Genomic DNA, 22547 nt, shown 5'->3' with positions numbered 1-22547 from the left:
ACACACTCTGCCTCTCTCAGGCTCCTGCACACACTCTGCCTCTCTCAGGCTCCTGCACACACTCAGCCTCTCTCAGGCTCCTGCACACACTCAGCCTCTCTCACGTTCCTGCACACACTCAGCCTCTCTCAGGCTCCTGCACACACTCAGCCTCTCTCAGGCTCCTGCACACACTCAGCCTCTCTCAGGCCCCTGCACACACTCAGCCTCTCTCAGGCTCCTGCACACACTCCGCCTCTCTCAGGCTCCTGCACACACTCCGCCTCTCTCAGGCTCCTGCACACACTCCGCCTCTCAGGCTGCTGCACACACTCGGCCTCTCTCAGGCTCCTGCACACACTCGGCCTCGCTCAGGCTGCTGCACACACTCGGCCTCTCTCAGGCTCCTTTACACCCAGTGCCTCCCTTGGGCTCCTGCCCCCAGACACCTTTGGACTGAGCAATGTAAATGAGCCGGCTGAAGATTTTGCGCATTCGTGGCTTGAGGGAGAAGTTTCTGGCGCCTCCAGTCACGGAGATGATGAGGTTTGGGGTCTTCAGCTGCCAGTATTTTGTCATCAGCTCATACAGAGTCTCTGGGCCGGTGTCCCGGGACAGCCGGATGTACTGCAGGGGCAGACATGGGGGTCTTTTAATATCAATGCTCCTTTGATACAAAGTATCACATCCTACACTAAACAGACACAGGAGTCTGATACATCCCATAGACACTGCTCATATGATACAGAGATTCCCTTCTCAGTTCATCTTTTCTCCCTCTTGTAAGTCCCCCACTACCGGACAACATGCACAACCTTGCTTCACCACCCTTGTCCCCTACTGTGGTCTGTTTCCCCCACCACCCTCTCATCAGCAGGACTCACCTTGCCTCCTCTCCTCTGATCATTCCAACCTACTTTGGTCAGCAGGACTCACCTTCCCCCTCTTCCCAAATGCCTCAAACTGAATGTCTCCATATGCGTCCGTGGGCAGCTCCTTTGTGTGCTTCTTGTAGTTCCACTTTTCGTTCTGGTTGCTTTGGATGCCCTCGGTGTGCTGGGCCTTGGGGTATCCGCACTTACACAGGCTCTCCCTGCAATGAGAGAGGAGAGTGAGGGCGACACTACGCTCTCCACGTAGGTACACTCACTCACTGTGTAGGGACACAGCCACCCAGTCAGGGTCAGGAGGTATCAACCCAACAGGGCCACTACTCCCACCTGTGAGTGGGACAGACTTGATGGACCATTAATCCCTTCTCTCTGAGTCAGTCTGCAGTCAGAAGGGCAAACATGATAGGTCAATTGTCCCTTAGAAGAACATGTCATGCCCATGTGTGTCACAAAGTTGTGTCATATCACTGTCAGTTTGAGCTGTGATGACCATGTCACAGTGTCATGCAGGGTGTCTGTTTGGGTTGATTCTTACAAAGACTTGGGATCCTTAGTATATGACACACATTCTCTCTTCTTGAAGTTCTCCTGAATGAATTTGGCCGCATCCTGTAAACACACAGAGGATGATTTAACATCACATGTTGATGTCATCTCGCCCTCCAAAAAGTGTAGCCCTTCCCCTATTTGCGGGAGGAGGGCTGCAAGTGTCACCCTGTGGACGCCTCTTACTATCTCATCCAAGGACAGCTCGATACTGCGGGAGATACTGGAGTAGAGGGTTCGGGAGCTCTCCAACATCCCGCTCCTGTGACTTCTCATCCTGGCTATATCCAAGGAATTGTCCACCAACCTGAAGGGAAAGGAAAGCTGACATCAGCCTGCGGGAGACTGGCACTTCTGGTCACTCAGATATACAGGGAGCGACCAAGGTCAACCAGCTAGCACAGGGAATCAGGGGGAGATACAGGGATTGAGCTAAAGGACTCAGAGACGCAAGGAAGTCTTACTACATGGGGGCTCAATTCCAGTCCTCAAGCCCCCCCCCCCCCCCCCAATAAGTAAGGTTTTCAAGATATCCCCAGCTTCAGCACAGATGGCTCAATCAGTCCCTGCTTCAGCACAGATGGCTCAATCAGTCCCTGCTTCAGTACAGGTGGCTCATTCATACTCACATATACATGTGCACAGATACATACATGTGCACAGTGCAATCATACATACTCACAGATACATACTCACATATACATGTGCACAGTGCAATCATACATACTCACATATACATGTGCACAGATACATACTTACATATACATGTGCACAGATACATGTGCACAGTGCACATATACATACTCACAGATACATGTGCACAGTGCAATCATACATACTCACATATACATGTGCACAGTGCAATCATACATACTCACACATACATGTGCACAGATACATACTCACAGATACATGTGCACAGATACATACTCACAGATACATGTACACGGATACATACTCACATATACATGTGCACAGTGCAATCATACATATACATGTGCACAGTGCAATCATACAGTACATACTCACATATACATGTGCACAGTGCAATCATACAGTACATACTCACATATACATGTGCACAATGCAATCATACAGTACATACTCACACATACATGTGCACAGATACATACTCACATATACATGTGCACAGTGCAATCATACATACTCACATATACATGTGCACAGATACATACTCACATATACATGTGCACAGTGCGATCATACATACTCACATATACATGTGCACAGTGCAATCATACATACTCACATATACATGTGCACAGTGCAATCATACATATACATGTGCACAGTGCAATCATACAGTACATACTCACATATACATGTGCACAATGCAATCATACAGTACATACTCACATACATGTGCACAGATACATACTCACACATACATGTGCACAGATACATAATCACATATACATGTGCACAGTGCAATCATACATACTCACATACATGTGCACAGTGCAATCATACATACTCACATATACATGTGCACAGTGCAATCATACATACTCACATATACATGTGCACAGATACATACTCACACATACATGTGCACAGATACATAATCACATATACATGTGCACAGTGCAATCATACATACTCACATACATGTGCACAGTGCAATCATACATACTCACATATACATGTGCACAGATACATGTGCACAGTGCAATCATACATACTCACATATACATGTGCACAGTGCAATCATACACTCACATATAGATGTGCACAGTGCAATCATACATACTCACACATACATGTGCACAGATACATAATCACATATACATGTGCACAGTGCAATCATACATACTCACATACATGTGCACAGTGCAATCATACATACTCACATATACATGTGCACAGATACATGTGCACAGTGCAATCATACATACTCACATATACATGTGCACAGTGCAATCATACACTCACATATACATGTGCACAGTGCAATCATACATACTCACATATACATGTGCACAGATACATAATCACACATACAAGTGCACAGATACATACTCACATATACATGTGCACAGTGCAATCATACATACATATACATAGTGCACTCATACATACTCACATATACATGTGCACAGATACATAATCACACATACATGTGTACAGATACATACTCACATATACATGCGCACAGATACATGTGCACAGATACATAATCACACATACATGTGCACAGTGCACTCATACATGTGCACAGATACATACTCACATATACATGCGCACAGATACATGTGCACAGTGCAATCATACATACATGTGCACAGATACATAATCACACATACATGTGCACAGTGCACTCATACATACTCACATATACATGTGCACAGATACATACTCACATATACATGCGCACAGATACATGTGCACAGTGCAATCATACATACATGTGCACAGATACATGCGCACAGTGCAATCATACATACTCACATATACATGTGCACAATGCAATCATACATACTCACAGATACATGTGCACAGTGCAATCATACATACTCATATACATGTGCACAGATACATACTCACACATACATGTGCACAGATACATACTCACATATACATGTGCACAGTGCAATCATACATACTCACATATACATGTGCACAGATACATACATGTGCACAGATACATACTCACATATACATGTGCACAGATACATACTCACACATACATGTGCACAGATACATACTCACATATACATGTGCACAGTGCAATCATACATACTCACATATACATGTGCACAGATACATACTCACATATACATGTGCACAGATACATACTCACACATACATGTGCACAGATACATACTCACATATACATGTGCACAGTGCAATCATACATACTCACATATACATGTGCACAGATACATACTCACACATACATGTGCACAGATACATACTCACATATACATGTGCACAGTGCAATCATACATACTCACACATACATGTGCACAGATACATACTCACATATACATGTGCACAGTGCAATCATACATACTCACACATACATGTGCACAGATACATACTCACATATACATGTGCACAGTGCAATCATACATACTCACATATACATGTGCACAGATCCATACTCACATATACATGCGCACAGTGCAATCATACATACATGTGCACAGATACATGCGCACATATACATGTGCACAGATACATGTGCACAGTGCAATTATACATACTCACATATACATACTCACATATACATGTGCACAGTGCAATCATACATACTCACATATACATACTCACATATACATGTGCACAGATACATACTCACATATACATGTGCACAGTGCAATCATACATACTCACATATACATACTCACATATACATGTGCACAGTGCAATCATACATACTCACATATACATGTGCACAGTGCAATCATACATACTCACATATACATGTGCACAGTGCAATTATACATACTCACATATACATGTGCACAGATACATGTGCACAGATACATACTCACATATACATCTGCACAGTGCAATCATACATACATGTGCACAGATACATACTCACATATACATGTGCACAGATACATACTCACATATACATGTGCACAGTGCAATTATACATACTCACATATACATGTGCACAGTGCAATTATACATACTCACATATACATGTGCACAGATACATACTCACATATACATGTGCACAGATACATACTCACATATACATCTGCACAGTGCAATCATACATACATGTGCACAGATACATGTGCACAGTGCAATTATACATACTCACATATACATGTGCACAGATACATACTCATATACATGTGCACAGTGCAATCATACATACTCACATATACATGTGCGCAGATACATACTCACATATACATGTGCGCAGATACATACTCACATACATGTGCACAGACACATGTGCACAGTGCAATCATACATACTCACATATACATGTGCACAGATACATACTCACATATACATGCGCACAGTGCAATCATACATACTCACATATACATGTGCACAGTCCAATCATACATACTCACATATACATGTGCGCAGATACATACTCACATATACATGTGCACAGTGCAATCATACATACTCACAGATACATGTGCACAGATACATACTCATATACATGCGCACAGTGCAATCATACATGTGCACAGATACATGTGCACAATGCACTCATACATGTGCACAGTGCAATCATACATACTCACACATACATGTGCACAGATACATACTCACACATACATGCGCACAGTGCAATCATACATACTCACATACATGTGCACAGTGCAATCATACATACTCATATACATGTGCACAGATACATACTCACATATACATGTGCACAGATACATACATGTGCACAGATACATACTCACACATACATGTGCACAATGCACTCATACATACTCACATATACATGTGCACAGTGCAATCATACATACATGTGCACAGATACATACTCACACATACATGCGCACAGTGCAATCATACATGTGCACAGTGCAATCATACATGTGCACAGATACTCACATATACATGTGCACAATGCACTCATACATGTGCACAGATACATATGCACTCATACATGTGCACAGTGCAATCATACATACCCACATATACATGTGCACAGTGCAATCATACATACTCACATATACATGTGCACAGATAAATACATGTGCACAGATACATACTCACACATACATGTGCACAATGCACTCATACATACATGTGCACAATGCACTCATACATACTCACATATACATGTGCACAGATACATACATGTGCACAGATACATACTCACACATACATGTGCACAGATACATACTCACATATACATGTGCGCAGATACATACTCACATATACATGTGCGCAGATACATACTCACATATACATGTGCACAGATACATACTCACATATACACAGTGCAATCATACATACTCACATATACATGTGCACAGATACATGTGCACAGTGCAATCATACATACTCACAGATACATGTGCACAGTGCAATCATACATACTCACATACAGTATACATGTGCACAGATACATACTCACATATACATGTGCACAGATACATACTCACATATACATGTGCACAATGCACTCATACATACTCACATATACATGTGCACACATGCGCACAGATACATACTCACACATACATGTGCACAGATACATACTCACATATACATGTGCACAGTGCAATCATACATACTCACATACAGTATACATGTGCACAGATACATACTCACATACACATGTGCGCAGATACATACTCACATATACATGTGCACAGTGCAATCATACATACTCACATATACATACTCACATATACATGTGCACAGTGCAATCATACATACTCACATATACATGTGCACAGATACATACTCACACATACATGTGCACAGATACGGACTCACATATACATGTGCACAGATACATACTCACATATACATGTGCACAATGCACTCATACATACTCACATATACATGTGCACAGATACATACTCACACATGTGCACAGATACATACTCACACATGCGCACAGATACATACTCACACATACATGCGCACAGATACATACTCACATATACATGTGCACAGATACATGTGCACAGTGCAATCATACATACTCACATACAGTATACATGTGCGCAGATACATACTCACATACACATGTGCGCAGATACATGTGCGCAGATACATACTCACATATACATGTGCGCAGATACATACTCACATATACATGTGCGCAGATACATACTCACATATACATGTGCGCAGATACATACTCACATATACATGTGCGCAGATACATACTCACATATACATGTGCGCAGATACATACTCACATACATGTGCACAGACACATGTGCACAGTGCAATCATACATACTCACATATACATGTGCACAGATACAGACTCACACATACATGTGCACAGATACAGACTCACACATACATGTGCACAGATACATACTCACATATACATGCGCACAGTGCAATCATACATACTCACACATACATGTGCACAGATACATGTGCACAATGCACTCATACATACTCACATATACATGTGCACAGTCCAATCATACATACTCACATATACATGTGCACAGTCCAATCATACATACTCACATATACATGTGCGCAGATACATACTCACATATACATGTGCACAGTGCAATCATACATACTCACACATACATGCGCACAGTGCAATCATACATGTGCACAGATACATACTCACATATACATGTGCACAATGCACTCATACATACTCACATATACATGTGCACAATGCACTCATACATACTCACATATACATGCGCACAGTGCAATCATACATACATGTGCACAGATACATACTCACATATACATGTGCACAGTGCACTCATACATACATGTGCACAGATACATACTCACATATACATGTGCACAATGCACTCATACATACATGTGCACAATGTGCACAATGCACTCATACATACATGTGCACAGATACATACTCACACATACATGTGCACAGATACATACTCATACATGTGCACAGTGCAATCATACATACTCACATATACATGTGCACAGTGCAATCATACATACTCACATATACATGTGCACAGTGCAATCATACATACTCACATATACATGTGCACAGTGCAATCATACATACTCACATATACATGTGCACAGTGCAATCATACATACTCACATATACACAGATACATACTCACATATACATGTGCACAGATACATACTCATACATGTGCACAGTGCAATCATACATACTCACATATACATGTGCACAGTGCAATCATACATACTCACATATACATGTGCACAGATACATACTCACATATACATGTGCACAGTGCAATCATACATACTCACATATACATGTGCACAATGCACTCATACATACTCACATATACATGTGCACAATGCACTCATACATACTCACATATACATGTGCACAATGCACTCATACATACTCACATATACATGTACACAGATACATACTCATACATGTGCACAGTGCAATCATACATACTCACATATACATGTGCACAGATACATACTCACACATACATGTGCACAGTGCAATCATACATACTCACATATACATGCGCACAGATACATACTCACATATACATGTGCACAGTGCAATCATACATACTCACACATACATGTGCACAGTGCAATCATACATACTCACATATACATGTGCACAGTGCAATCATACATACTCACATATACATGTGCACAGTGCAATCATACATACTCACATATACATGTGCACAGTGCAATCATACATACTCACATATACATGTGCACAGATACATACTCACATATACATGTGCACAGATACATACTCACATATACATGTGCACAGATACATACTCACATACATGTGCACAATGCACTCATACATACTCACATATACATGTGCACAGTGCAATCATACATACTCACATATACATGTGCACAGATACATACTCACATATACATGTGCACAGATACATACTCACATATACATGTGCACAGATACATACTCACATACATGTGCACAATGCAATCATACATACACACATATACATGTGCACAGATACATACTCACACATACATGTGCACAGATACATACTCACACATACATGTGCACAGATACATACATGTGCACAGTGCAATCACAAGCACAATACCTGCCAGTGGTTAGTCGGTGGGAGCCACCTCTGCTCCGGCTGCTCCTGCTCAGTCACTGCGGTCCCTACTCTTAAAGGTGGAAGTTTTTAACCCTGGCAGAACACGAGGCTCCGCCCCCACTGCCCAGCTCTGCCTCCCATCATTTGATGGTGTGATGTGCAGGGGAGGAAGGAACATCGTATCACTGAGATAAGGGACCTCACATTACAGAAACCAGGAGAGAGGGAAAAAAAGGACCAGACTGGTCCGGAGGAACCTGTGGAGCAATGATATGGATCAGGGGCGGCCAACTCCAGTCCTCAAGGGCCACCATCAAGTCAGGTTTTCAGGATATCCCTGCTTCAGCACAGGTGGCTCAGTCAACGACTTGAGCCACCTGTGCTGAAGCATGGATATCCTGAAAACCTGGTGCTGGCCCTTGAGGATTGGAGTTGGCTTCTCTTGGTATAGATCAGGGGCGCGCAAACTTTTTTTGCTGAAACCCCCTCGCCTGCTTTCTGTGCCCCCCTCCTTAACTCACGCGTGGGGACATGTGACGTCACGTGACCCGCAGCGTCATTTGACGCCGCTTTGCCATGGACACAAGTGACGCGGGCGGAGTCAAGGTAAGTTTTAGAGTTGCAGAGGCCTCACGCAATCCCACGGCATTTAATTTAAATGCTTCGGGTTAGAGCGCAGGGCCTCTGCAACCGCCCGCGCCCCCTCAGAGAAATCCAGCACCCCCCCACTTTGCGCACCGCTGGTATAGATGATACCATCTGACATTTCGGTTGATCCACGTAACCTTGCTAAATGTTGCATGGATCAACCGAAACGTCAAGATTGTGGCAATTAAACTAGTTTGCATAAATCCATTTGTGCCCTCCCCTTACCCCCTTCATCCATATCATGCTTTATTGGACTAACCAGGAACGTCCTTTGTGAGTTGGAGCGCTGGCCACTGTTTATTTTTTGGTCTTTTATAAGAATGCTTGGGGAACCTCTTATATACCGAGCCACGATATGAACCATGGGCTCCTTTTGTCAGGTATCAAAGACGAAAACCCTTCTACTCCGGAATTATCTATATGTTACCATCATGCGTGTTGTTCTTTAATCTTTCTTATACATTTGATGGGCAGGTCTCATTATACATCCCATAAACATTAATTACATACAATACAGAGGAAAATGTCTCTGCTATTTACAATGTTTAGATCCTATAACTGCCACCATTTTGGGGCCTTGTCAACTTGGGAAATCTGTCTCAAGTGGGGGCTTAGCCCATTAGGCTTCAGTTTTGTTAAGAAATTGCTGCATTCAGCTCAGAGAGAGAGCTTCATTTTCCAAACACTACAAACAATAAAGATTAGATTTATAAGAGAGCCCGGACAAGGGCACCATTAAAGCAGATCATCCCTTAACTGCTCCAACTGCTGGCCCTTCTAAACAGAATGGCATCAGTTTTATTTGTGCAGGACATTTTATTTATCTATCTATATATATCTATATTTTTGAAACCATTGTATGTCCCTGTGTCTAGGGGCAATCACATTGGACCTTTGGCCTGTGACTCCGCCTTTAGGCCAATGAGATGGCTCCCTTGGCCCGCCCGCCCCCGCACACCTCTCATTGGCCGGTGTGATCTAACAGTCTCACACACACCCATGTGCCCCCCTCACCGCAAACCTCCCTCACCGCAAACCCCAGCCTCCCCGGCACCAAGCCTCCTCCACGCCGCCAGCCAAACTCACGCCGCCGAATAACCGCCGCCTGCCCACTCGGCTCGTCTCCTCGGGGCCCTGTATTACTGCCGGGAGCACCAGCAAGCAGGTAACTTCCCCCCCCGCGGCCGAGCCAGGAGCACCGGGTGGCGCAAGCAGGTACCACCACCACCCCACAACTCCCCCCCCCCCCCCCCCCCGCGAGCGCCAGGGGGGCGCCAGCAGGTACCACCACCATTCCCCCGTGGCCGGGCCGGAAAGCCGGGAGCGCGAGCAGGTATCATCATCATCACCACCACCACCACCACCACCCCCCCCCCCTTCGCAGCAGGGCAGAGGAAAAAGCAGGGGGGGGGGGGGCACACAACAACAAACAACAACAAACTGACTGACACACAAACTGCCTGTCTGAAACACACACACACACACACACAGACTGACACATACACTGACTGACGCGCGCACACACCCTGACTAACGCGCGCACACACAGAGTGCCTGGAGACACACATACTGACTGACGCACACTGACTGCCTGACACGCGCACACACACCCTGACTGACACACACACTGAGTGACGCACACATACACTGACTGCCTGCCACGCGCACACACACTGCCTGACGCACACACAGACTGAATGACGCGCGCGTACACACCCTGACTAACGCACACACACACACTGACGCGCACACACACTGACTGGCGCGCACACACACACACACACATACTGACTGACTGCCACGCGCACACACACACAACCCCTTACTGATGCACACACACAGAGTGACTGACGTGCACACACACCCCCTGACTGACGCAAGCACACACCCCCTGACTGACGCACGCACACAACCCTTGACAGGCGCACGCACACACACACTGACTAACGCATGCACACACACACACACACACACTGACTGACACACACCCTGACTGACGCATGCACACAACCCGACAGGCGCACACACACACACACTGACTGCCTGACACGCGCGCACACACCCTGACTGACACACACACACACACTGACAGCCGCATACACACACAGTGACTGACACACACTGACTGCCTGACACGCGCGCACACACACAGACTGACGCGCACAAACACTGACTGCCTGACGCACACACACACCCGGATGCGCGCGCACACACACACATTGTATTGTATTGTATGTCTTTATTTATATAGCGCCATTAGTGTACATAGCGCTTCACAGTAGTAATACATGTGGTAATCAAATAAATAACAGATAATATAAATAACAGATCATGGGAATAAGTGCTTTAGACATAAAAGTAACATTTCGGAAGAGGAGTCCCTGCCCCGAGGAGCTTACAGTCTAATTGGTAGGTAGGGAGAACGTACAGAGACAGTAGGAGGGAGTTCTGGTAAGTGCGTCTGCAGGGGGCCAAGCATTATGTATCGTGTTTAGAATATCCACAGTGCTATTCATATGCTTCAAGCAAGTGTGTCTTAAGGTGGGTCTTAAAGGTGGATAGAGAGGATGCTAGTCGGGTACTGAGGGGAAGGGCATTCCAGAGGTGTGGGGCAGTCAGTGAAAAAGGTTTAAGGCGGGAGAGGGCTTTAGATACAAAGGGGGTAGAAAGAAGAGATCCTTGAGAAGAACGCAAGAGTCTGGATGGTGCATACCGAGAAATTAGGGATGAGATGTAAGGAGGGGCAGAAGAATGTAAAGCTTTAAAAGTGAGGAGAAGAATGGAGTGTGAGATGCGGGATTTGATCGGAAGCCAGGAGAGGGATTTCATGAGGGGAGATGCTGAGACAGATCTAGGAAAGAGTAGAGTGATTCTGGCAGCAGCATTTAGGATAGATTGTAGGGGAGACAGGTGAGAGTCAGGAAGGCCGGACAGCAGGAGGTTACAGTAATCAAGACGTGAGAGAATGGGGCCTGAGTCAGAGTTTTAGCAGTCGAGCAACAGAGGAAAGGGCGTATCTTAGTTATATTGCGGAGGAAAAAGCGACAAGTTTTAGAAATGTTTTGAATGTGAGGGGCGAATGTGAGAGAGGAGTCGAATGTGACCCCAAGGCAGCGTGCTTGGGTTACTGGGTGAATGATTGTAGTTCCAACAGTAATGTGGAAGGAGGTAGTAGGGCCAGGTTTGGGAGGAAGTATGAGGAGCTCTGTTTTAGCCATGTTGAGTTTAAGGCGTCGGAGGGCCATCCAGGATGATATAGCAGAGAGACATTCAGAAACTTTGGTTTGTACAGCAGGTGTAAGGTCAGGTGTTGAAAAGTATATTTGTGTGTCGTCGGCATAGAGGTGATAATTAAACCCAAAAGATGTTGTTATTAGGTCACCTAGAGAGAGTGTGTACAGAGAAAAGAGAAGAGGTCCCAGGACAGAGCCCTGGGGTACCCCCACAGAGAGATCAATAGAGGAGGAGGAGGAGGTGTTAGCAGAAGAGACACTAAAAGTACGATGGGAGAGGTAGGATGAGATCCAGGATAGAGCTTTGTTCCGAATACCTAGAGTATGGAGAATGTGGAGGAGAAGAGGGTGGTCCACGGTGTCAAATGCTGCAGAGAGGTCGAGTAATATGAGCAGAGTGTAATGACCTCTGTCTTTGGCAGCATGGAGGTCGTCAGTTATTTTAGTGAGGGCTGTTTCCGTGGAGTGAGCAGTGCGGAAGCCAGATTGTAGAGGGTCTAGGAGAGAATAGGTGTTGAGAAAATGGAGCAAGCGAGAGAATACAAGACGTTCAAGTAGTTTAGAGGCAAAAGGCAGGAGGGAGACAGGTCGATAGTTAGAAAGACGGGTAGGGTCAAGCTTGCTGTTTTTGAGTAATGGTATGACTGTTGCATGTTTGAAGGAGGATGGAAAGGTTCCAGAGCAGAGGGAGGAGTTAAAAATGTGTGTAAGCATAGGGATTATAGTAGGAGCTAGAGGTTTTAGGAGATGGGAGGGAATGGGGTCAAGAGGGCAAGTGGTAGAGGGAGAAGAGGAGATCAACAGCGACACATCCTCCTCTGACAGTGGAAAAAGACTCAAGGAAGGCAGGAGGAGAGTTAGGAAGAGGTGTAGGATGGGGGGAAGAAACAGAGGGGATGTTCTGCCGTATGGATTCCACCTTTTCCTTAAAATAGTCAGCAAAGTCCTGAGCGGAGATGGAGGAAGGAGAGGCAGCTGAGGGTGGTTTGAGTAGAGCATCAAAGACAGAGAACAGTCGGCGTGGGTTAGACTTGTGCATGTTGATTAGTGCAGAAAAGTAGGCTTGTTTAGCTTGCGATTGGGCAGAGTTGAAACAGGATAGCATAAATTTGTAGTGAAGGAAGTCTGCGAGAGTGTGAGACTTCCTCCAGAGGCGTTCAGAGGAACGAGTGGAGGAACGCAGCATGTGCGTGTGGGAATTTAGCCAGGGTCTGAGGTTAGAAGGGCGAGGGCGGCAGAGAGAAAGCGGGGCATGTAGATCAAGAGACGAGGACAAGACAGAGTTGTACTTTCTGACCAGGTTGTCAGGGTCTGTAGCAGAGCTGAGAGAGGAGAGGGAGGAGTGTAAAGTGGACTCAAAGTCAGGTAAGTGAATAGAGCGCTGGTTTCTGCAGAACTGGGGGGTAGATGGAGGTGGAGAAGGGGAGAAGTGAGATAAAGAGAATGAGATGAGATGATGGTCAGAGAGGAAAAGGGGAAATGGAGAAATCGGAGAGAGAGAAGTTTTTAGTGAAAACCAGGTCTAAGCAGTGGCCATCCTTGTGGGTGCTGGCTGCAGTCCACTGTTGAAGGCCAAAAGAAGAGGTAAGAGAAAGAAAGCGGGAAGCCCAAGAGAGAGAGGAGTCATCAATGTGGCAATTGAAGTCCCCAAGGAGAAGAACAGGAGAGTCTGAGGAGAGAAAGAAAGAGAGCCAGGATTCAAAGTGAGAGAGAAAGGCAGAAGGGGGATGAGTAGAGGTAGGTGGGCGATAGATGACCGCCACATGAACAGGGAGAGGAGAGAAGATCTGGACAGTGTGAGCCTCAAAGGAGGGAAAAGCAAGAGAGGGGGGGGAATAGGAAGGGTTCGGTAATGGCAGACAGAAGAGAGCAGGAGCCCCACGCCTCCACCCCTGCCATCAGGGCGCGGAGTGTGGGAGAAGGAAAGGCCACCATAGGAGAGGGCAGTTTCCAGAGCAGAGTCAGACTGAGTGAGCCAGGTCTCAGTTATAGCAAAGAGAAGCAGGGAGTGAGAAAGAAAGAAGTCATGTACAGAGAGGAACTTGTTAGAAAGAGAGCGTGGGTTCCAAAGGGCACAGGAGAAAGGGAGAGAGGAGGGAGGGTGGCAGGGGATGGGTATGAGGTTGGAGGGGTTGACACCAGAAGGAGTAGAAGTTGCATGTGGGAGGCGAGGACGAGAGCAAGATGAAATAAGACAGGGACCAGGATTGGGAGAGATATCCCCAGAAGCAAGGAGGAGAAGCATGGATAGAAAGAGGATGTGCGAGGAGGATTTGTAGGGGTGTTTTTTAGTGCAGGGGATATAGCTGTGTGGTGTCAGAGGACGCAGGTAAGAAAGGAGTTTATGTGAACTGAGAAGTGGGGAAGAAAGGAGAGATGGAGATATATGAATAGAGTTTGAGACATACTGAGGCTGGTAGAAAGAAGTGCATAATTTGAGAAGTGAAGTCACAGCAAATATAAATGGTAAAGGCAGCATCACAGCAGTATTGACTGATGCACACACACACACACACACACACACACTGACTGACGCGCACACACACTGCCTGCCGCGCACACAAACACACACACACACAGACGCGCACACACACTGACTGATGCGCACACACAGACTGACTGATGCACACACTGACTGACGCACACACACACACTGACTGACGCGCACACACACACACACACACACAGACTGACGCACACACACACACACAGACTGACGCACACACACACACACACACACTGACTGATGCGCACACGCACTGACTGATGCGCACACGCACTGACTGATGCACACACACACACTGACAGACACACACACTGACAGACACACACACTGACTGACACACAGACTGATGCGCACACACACACACAGACTGACGTGCACACACACACACACACTGACTGACGCGCGAACGCACACAATGACTGACATGCGCACGCACACACGCACACACTGACTGAGGCGCACACGCACGCACACACGCACTGACTGTGTGCGTCAGTCAGTCTGTGTGTGTGTTTGTGCGTCTGACTGACGCACGCACACACACAGACAGATTGACTGACTGACGCACACACACGGACTGATGCACACACACACACTGCATGAAGCTGTAAAGGAGAGAGGGGGGGGACTTGATTGATGTGAACGGGGGACAAACATAGAGGGGGGAGACAGGGGAAGAGAGAGAGAGAGAGAGGGGGGAGGGGGGAGGAGAGAGGAGAGAGAGAGAGGAGCGGGAACATTACATCCCGGGCAACGCCGGGTCTCTCAGCTAGTTTATTTATAAAATATTTTCCCAGGAAGTAATACATTGAGAGTTACCTCTTGTTTTCAAGTATGTCCTGAGCACAGAGTTAAGACAAATAATACATGGTTACAAATACAGTTACATAATGCGCAGGGTATACATTATATACAAGACATTGCATGCACAGTTAAAGATAATTTATATTATGAGCGTATGAAACAGTTACAGACCAGATTAAAATGTGTGACAGCCTTAGGCCCGGGCCATAGAGGTGTGAGGAGAGCGGAGGCGCGCTAACGCTGAGGCTCGCCTGCTTCAGTCAGCGCGATTGCACGGACTTGCAGGCGAGCCAGCGTGCGCGAAGGGAGCCGGGGGGAGGTGGTTGGAGGCGGGGCAGTGACGTCGCTGGGCCAATTGCCCGCGACGCACTGACGTCAATGTCACGGCGCCGTGACGTTGACGCTGCTGTACTGTGATTGGAGGTTTTCAGCCGACAGTGCGCTGAAAAACAGCTTGGCGCTCGGCTGAAACCTCCAACTCCTCAGCACCCCTGCAGACGCTCGCGTGAGCCCCTCTCAAGGCAACCTCATTGAGGATGCAGGGGCTCAGCGCGGCCTGTCCGTCTATGGACTCGGCCTTAGATTTGAAAGAATTTAGACTGGTGGTGGATGTGAGAGTCTCTGGTAGGTTGTTCCAGTTTTGGGGTGCACGGTAAGAGAAGGAGGAGCGGCCGGATACTTTGTTGAGCCTTGGGACCATGAACAGTCTTTTGGAGTCAGATCTCAGGTGATAGGTGCTGCATGTGGTAGGGGTGAGGAGCTTGTTCAGGTAGCTGGGTAGCTTGCCCAGAAAGAATTTAAAGGCCAGACAGGAAAGGTGAACTTTGCACCTAGACTCTAGTGATGACCAATTTAGTTCTTTGAGCATTTCGCAGTGTGTGTGTGTTGTAGTTGCATTGGAGAACAAAACGACAAATTGAATTGTAGAGGGTGTCAAGTTTGCTAAGGTGGGTTCGAGGTGCCGAGCCATATACTATGTCTCCATAGTCAATAATTGGCATTAGCATCTGCTGTGCGATACGTTTTCTGACCAGGAGACTTAGGGAGGATTTATTCCTGTAAAGTACCACTAGTTTGGCATAGGTCTTGGTTGTCAGGGTATCAATGTGCATCCCGAATGTTAAGTGGGAGTCAAACCATATACCCAGGTATTTAAAACTAGTAACAGGGGTTAGGGTGGTGTTAGCGCTGGTTCTAATCAGGATCTCAGTCGCTGGAAGCTTTAAAAATTTAGTCTTGGTCCCAAATGCCATTATTACAGTAATGTCAGTGTTTAAAAACAGTTTGTTTTCAGAAATCCAGTTTGAGTCTGGAAAAGTCAGACTGAAGTATGTGTTCAAGGTCAGAGAGGCTATGGCTGTGTGCATATAGGATTGTGTCATCTGCATACCTGTGTATTGAGGCCTCCTTACAAGCTGTGGGAAGATCATTGATGAACACTGAGAAAAGTAGGGGCCCCAGAACAGAGCCTTGCGGGACGCCACAGGTGATATCCAGGTGGTTAGAGTTAGAGCCAGAGATGGGGACATGTTGGGCTCTACCTGATAGGTAGGACTGAAACCAGTTTAAAGCATGCTTCCCTATTCCAGAGCTCTGGAGTTTGTTAAGCAGGATAACATGATCAACAGTATCAAAAGCCTTTGCAAAATCTAAGAATATTGCACCAGTGAGTTGTCCCCGTTCCATTCCACACTGGATCTCATTGCAAACTTTTAGCAGGGTAGTTACGGTAGAGTGTTTGGGGCGAACGCCAGATTGGAATTGGTTAGGGAAATTTGTCTTGTTATAGTAAATCGCTTAATTGGGAGTGGACACATTTTTCCATGACTTTGGATAGGATTGGGAGAAGGGAGATTGGCCTGTAGTTTGAGACAGTGTTTTTGTCCCCACTTTAGAAGATTGGGACAACTCTGGCAGCTTTCCAGGTCTTAGGGATATGGCCTGCAGACAGGATAGAGTTGACTATGGAAGCAATTGGTTTGGCAATTGCTGGGACACCAAGTCTTAGGAACCTAGATTGTAGTAAGTCGGGTCCACATTGGCTGCTTAGTTTTAGTTTGAGGAGCGCTTGTGTAATCTCCTCTTTGGATACTGGGCCAAATTGAAAATTGTGGGCAGTGTTGGGAGGGGGTGGGGCTATAGGGGTACTCCCAGGATGAGATTCAGGTTTGTGGTTTGGGCTGCGTTTCGCTAATAAGTTAGTAGCACACCCCACAAAGTAATCATTGAATGCATTTGCAATGTCGGTGGGATTTGTCAGAGTAATATGGCCCTTAGTGATATTACTTGGCTGTTGGTGGTTAGAAGGCTGGAATATATTGTGGATAACCTTCCAGAAGTTAGCTGGGTTTGATGTATTCTGGTGAAGATTGTCAGAGTAATATTGTGCTTTTGCGTGCCTTGTTTGCCTTGTGCACATGTTCCGCAGGCATCTGTAGTGATTGAGATCCTTGGTAGTGCCAGTTACTTTGTAGCTTTTCCACAAGGCATCCCTGAACTGGTAGAGTGCTATAAGGTCAGGTGTAACCCATGGAAGGTGGGCCCCCCGTACCCTTATTTTGCGTAGTGGAGCATGGGTATCGCAGAGTTTTAAGAACTCGGATTGGAAATAGTCGAGCGCAGAGTCGGGGTCGGGGATTAAATCGATTCTGTGCCATGGGCAGTTGGTAAGGTCATCCAGAAACTGTTGTGGGTTAAAGTTTTTAAATGTTCTAGTGAGGAGAACTTTGGGGCTTGAATGGGGCGGTTTAATTTTCCTTACACAGTACACTATTGCATGGTCACTGAAAATGTCAGGAAGGATGCCAGAGGATTGGATTCTGCTGGGGTTTGAGGAGAGAATCCAGTCTAGCAAGGAATGGTTATGCGATTTCAGGTTTGTCCGTGTGGGTTGGGAAATGAGTTGTGATAGGTTAAGTGACTTGATTTGTATCTGGATTGTGTTGTTTTTAGGGTCGAGCCAATTGAAGTTGAAATCCCCAAGAACTAGCAGCTCACTCTTCTCATTCAGAGAGGAAATGTAGCCAAGAAACTGGGTGATATCAGCCAGGGATTGTAGAGGGGCTTTAGGGGGGCAGTAGATGCCAGAAGCAAGAGGGGCTTAGAAAAGGAGGCAGATTCTGCCAGCTAGGATTTCAAAAGAGGGTGGGCAAGAGAAATAGAAATTCTCCAACATTTCAAACTGTAAAGCCGATAGGTCTAGTTCTGCTGGGCGTGAAGGGAAGTGAATACCACTGTAAAGTCCCAGTAAAAAAAAAACCTTGGACAGCTAAATATCCTATGAGACGATTACACCCAAAATCAAGGCGTATGGCTCTATTATCAAATGATTCCTATGTTTGATACAGGAGTTCTTTGTAGAAAGACATACAAGAAGGAGATACATAATAAACGCTAAGGGAATGGTTACTGGACAGCATGGGTCCGGGTGGAGCCATTTTGAAGCTGCTGATGTCACTTCCTGACGGAGGAAGCAGCAGTGAGAGCTCTGCTCAATGCACTGCTGAGACTTCTCCTCTCTTCTCTCAGGTTGTTCCAGGAATAGAAGAATCGGCAGAGAACAAAAAGACTAAAGTGAGGGGGCACAGTGCTGAATCTCCACTGCTGCTTCCTGTGTGAGGAAGTGACATCACAACTTCAAGATGGCTTCCCCCTGACCCACATGTTCAGTTGTTTTTGTGCCTATTTAACATACTGTATCAACTCAGACACTTTTTCTTTGTATCAAACTCTGCCTGCGCTGAATGGGCTGAAACGGAAGCTCGTGGTAATGTTACTGCCTTTGGATTGGGTTAGCCCAGTTTGAACCCTAGTGTCAGGTCTCCTTGGGCAGTTCACCCAATCTCCCTGTGCCCTAGGCACGAAAATTAGATTGTAAGCTCTACAGGGACACTTATTGGGCCTGCAAAATCCTATGTACATCACAGCGTACCGAGTCAGCGACTAGAAATGTATTTATTTTTTGTCATGAAATACCGGCCCCCCGCGTCTATCTCATAGCCAGAGAGTTAGAATATAAAATGCTGGGTTATTCCAGTTTTTCTTGTCCCTCTCCGCTTCCTCGCACCCCCAGAGCTTCATATCACACCCACACTACAAAGCTTTCCCCTTTTCTCACAGGCCATGAAACAGAATAAGCGGCATGCTTTCTTCGGTCAAACAAAGTGAGATCTTTACAAAAGTCAACATTTCGCTGGGGGGCGGAGGGTGAAGAGGGGCCTGGGGCAGGGGGTGAAGAGGGGCCTGGGGCAGGGGGTGAAGAGGGGCCTGGGGCAGGGGTGTGGTGTAGTGTTAAGATGTATGCTGCAGTAACAAAGTTGCATAGTTAATCCTAAGGTACAGTACATGCTCAGTATAAATTTGTTAGGTTTTCACACTTGTATTTGTCTTTTTTTTTTTCTTCTTCCGTAATATACATTATGTTTCAGCGTGAGAATGGAGATACACTCCAACACAGCAGTGTCATTGCTGGGGGTTTGCTCGCTGCTGCTGCAATCGCATATCAAAATACAAAAAGGGTCGAACTGCGCACTTAAGAACTCAATGGGCAGCAGCAATAGAAAATGATACCTACGTAGCGTTATATTTTACACCATTGTGTGTCTTCTATATTGTTATCGTCAATGTGCCTTTATTTTAGAAGTATGCTAATAAAAATGATATTTTAAACATATCCTCGTTACATGCACCATGTGCACCATTAAGGGATTTCTTTTTCTTTTTTTTAGTACATCTGTGTACTATTATGTTGTTCCAATTACCTCCCAGGTAGCACACAGCTATATACAGTATACATATCACCACTATTATCACATGTGAGCGAGGTCCTCCCAGCTTTGTATTCTAAGTAGGTTGGAGGTAGAAATAGATACAGGCACACGGACTTAAGATGTAGTATTTATTGTGCCAAACGAACCAACGTTTCGGCTGCAATGTACAGCTTTTGGCAAGGAGGTGAGAGCCCTCACCTTGACATAGGCTGAATATTACAGCCGAAACTTTGGCTCGTTTGCCACAATACATTTTGCATCTTAAGTCCGTGCGCCTGTATCTATTTATACCTCCATTGCTAACTTCGGGATTTTAGGACTCCCTTCCTGCTACGGAGCACCAGCTGCTAAGTATATCTACTCAACTTGTACTGAATGCCTGCATCTCCATCACCATCTACCTTAAGGCTGCAGCCCCAGTGCCTGCGCTGCACACGCGCCTGCGAGGCTGGCGGCGCGTGCAGCCGAATTCCCCGGTCTGCAGAGAGCTGCAGGGGGAAAGACAAGGGGGGCGTGACTGGGGAGTGACGGGGGCGCTGCCATGATGTCACCCAGCAGGTTCGCCCTCATTGGCTGAACCGCCGGGGGCGTGGCCTAGCGCTCTGTTGCAAGCTCCCATCTCAATTTTCCTCAAAAACTCACCCCGCAGCGGGCCCGGCCCAATTGTGGGGCGGCTATTGTCCCTGCAGCGTCCGCCACAGCGGGCGCTGCAGTAGCCAGTGGTGACCTGGCCTAAGTCGGTTGGCACAGATTCTCTCTGCTGATCATCCATAAGTAAATACAGGTCTCCACGTAAGGGGGCATCGCAATACTATACAGTCAGTTTGAGAACAACTACAATTAAATACAATTATTTTGTTACAAATGAGACAGGCAGGAGAAGTCAGAGTTATCAAAATACATGGTTGCATTAAATGCAGTTTGCAGACATTTCATGGACCGTTAGAGATAGGATTATGGGCATGAGTAACATTCACAGGCAGGACAGAAAGAAAGGCGTAAGAAAGGTGGGCATCGCCTGATGGAAAAACCAAATCCACGCCCAGTCTTAAAAATAACAATTGTATTGAAAAATGTACGATCCGCTATAAAACTATACCTTCATCATTAGGTAAAACTCTTACACGACCGATACAAACATGCACAGGGCTCCCTAAATCCCACACAGTTGCTTGAGCACCCAAACCCCGCCCCCAGCGCACGTATATGACATCACAGCCAAGCTCACTGCTAGGAATCTAAAATAAAAAAACATTCACAAAATAATGTATAACGCGAATTGTGACATAAAAATGTAAACAAAACCCCTAATACAGCAAAAGATAATAAGAAACGGTGCAGTTCGCCCCTCTTTGTATGTAACATTGGTTTTTCCCTCAGGTGGCAGGAGAGGGAATCTGTGCCACCTACATGGGCATGCTTTTTGTTGATGTA

The 22547-nt window shown here is 45.9% G+C and overlaps 1 protein-coding gene across 5 annotated transcripts in view; it reads right to left on the bottom strand.

The window, feature by feature from the left end:
* The window catches only part of TRPM8 (transient receptor potential cation channel subfamily M member 8), a 99111-nt gene that overhangs the window by 59770 nt on the left and 16794 nt on the right, over nt 1-22547 (bottom strand). For all 5 annotated transcript variants that reach the window (XR_012802556.1, XM_075607352.1, XM_075607354.1 and 2 more), the window contains exons 5-8: nt 1605-1725; nt 1408-1481; nt 916-1072; nt 429-606 (exon numbers count right to left, since the gene is read on the bottom strand). Coding sequence is in view for 4 of the 5 variants with exons in the window: in XM_075607352.1 (XP_075463467.1) it covers nt 429-606; nt 916-1072; nt 1408-1481; nt 1605-1725 (530 nt within the window). In the remaining variant the exon portion in view is untranslated. The remainder of the gene's footprint in view (nt 1-428; nt 607-915; nt 1073-1407; nt 1482-1604; nt 1726-22547) is intronic.

The sequence above is a fragment of the Ascaphus truei genome, chromosome 7 (assembly GCF_040206685.1).
Source record: "Ascaphus truei isolate aAscTru1 chromosome 7, aAscTru1.hap1, whole genome shotgun sequence".
In the NCBI taxonomy this organism is placed as follows: domain Eukaryota; kingdom Metazoa; phylum Chordata; class Amphibia; order Anura; family Ascaphidae; genus Ascaphus; species Ascaphus truei.
This window is presented reverse-complemented; position numbering and strand designations above follow the sequence as displayed.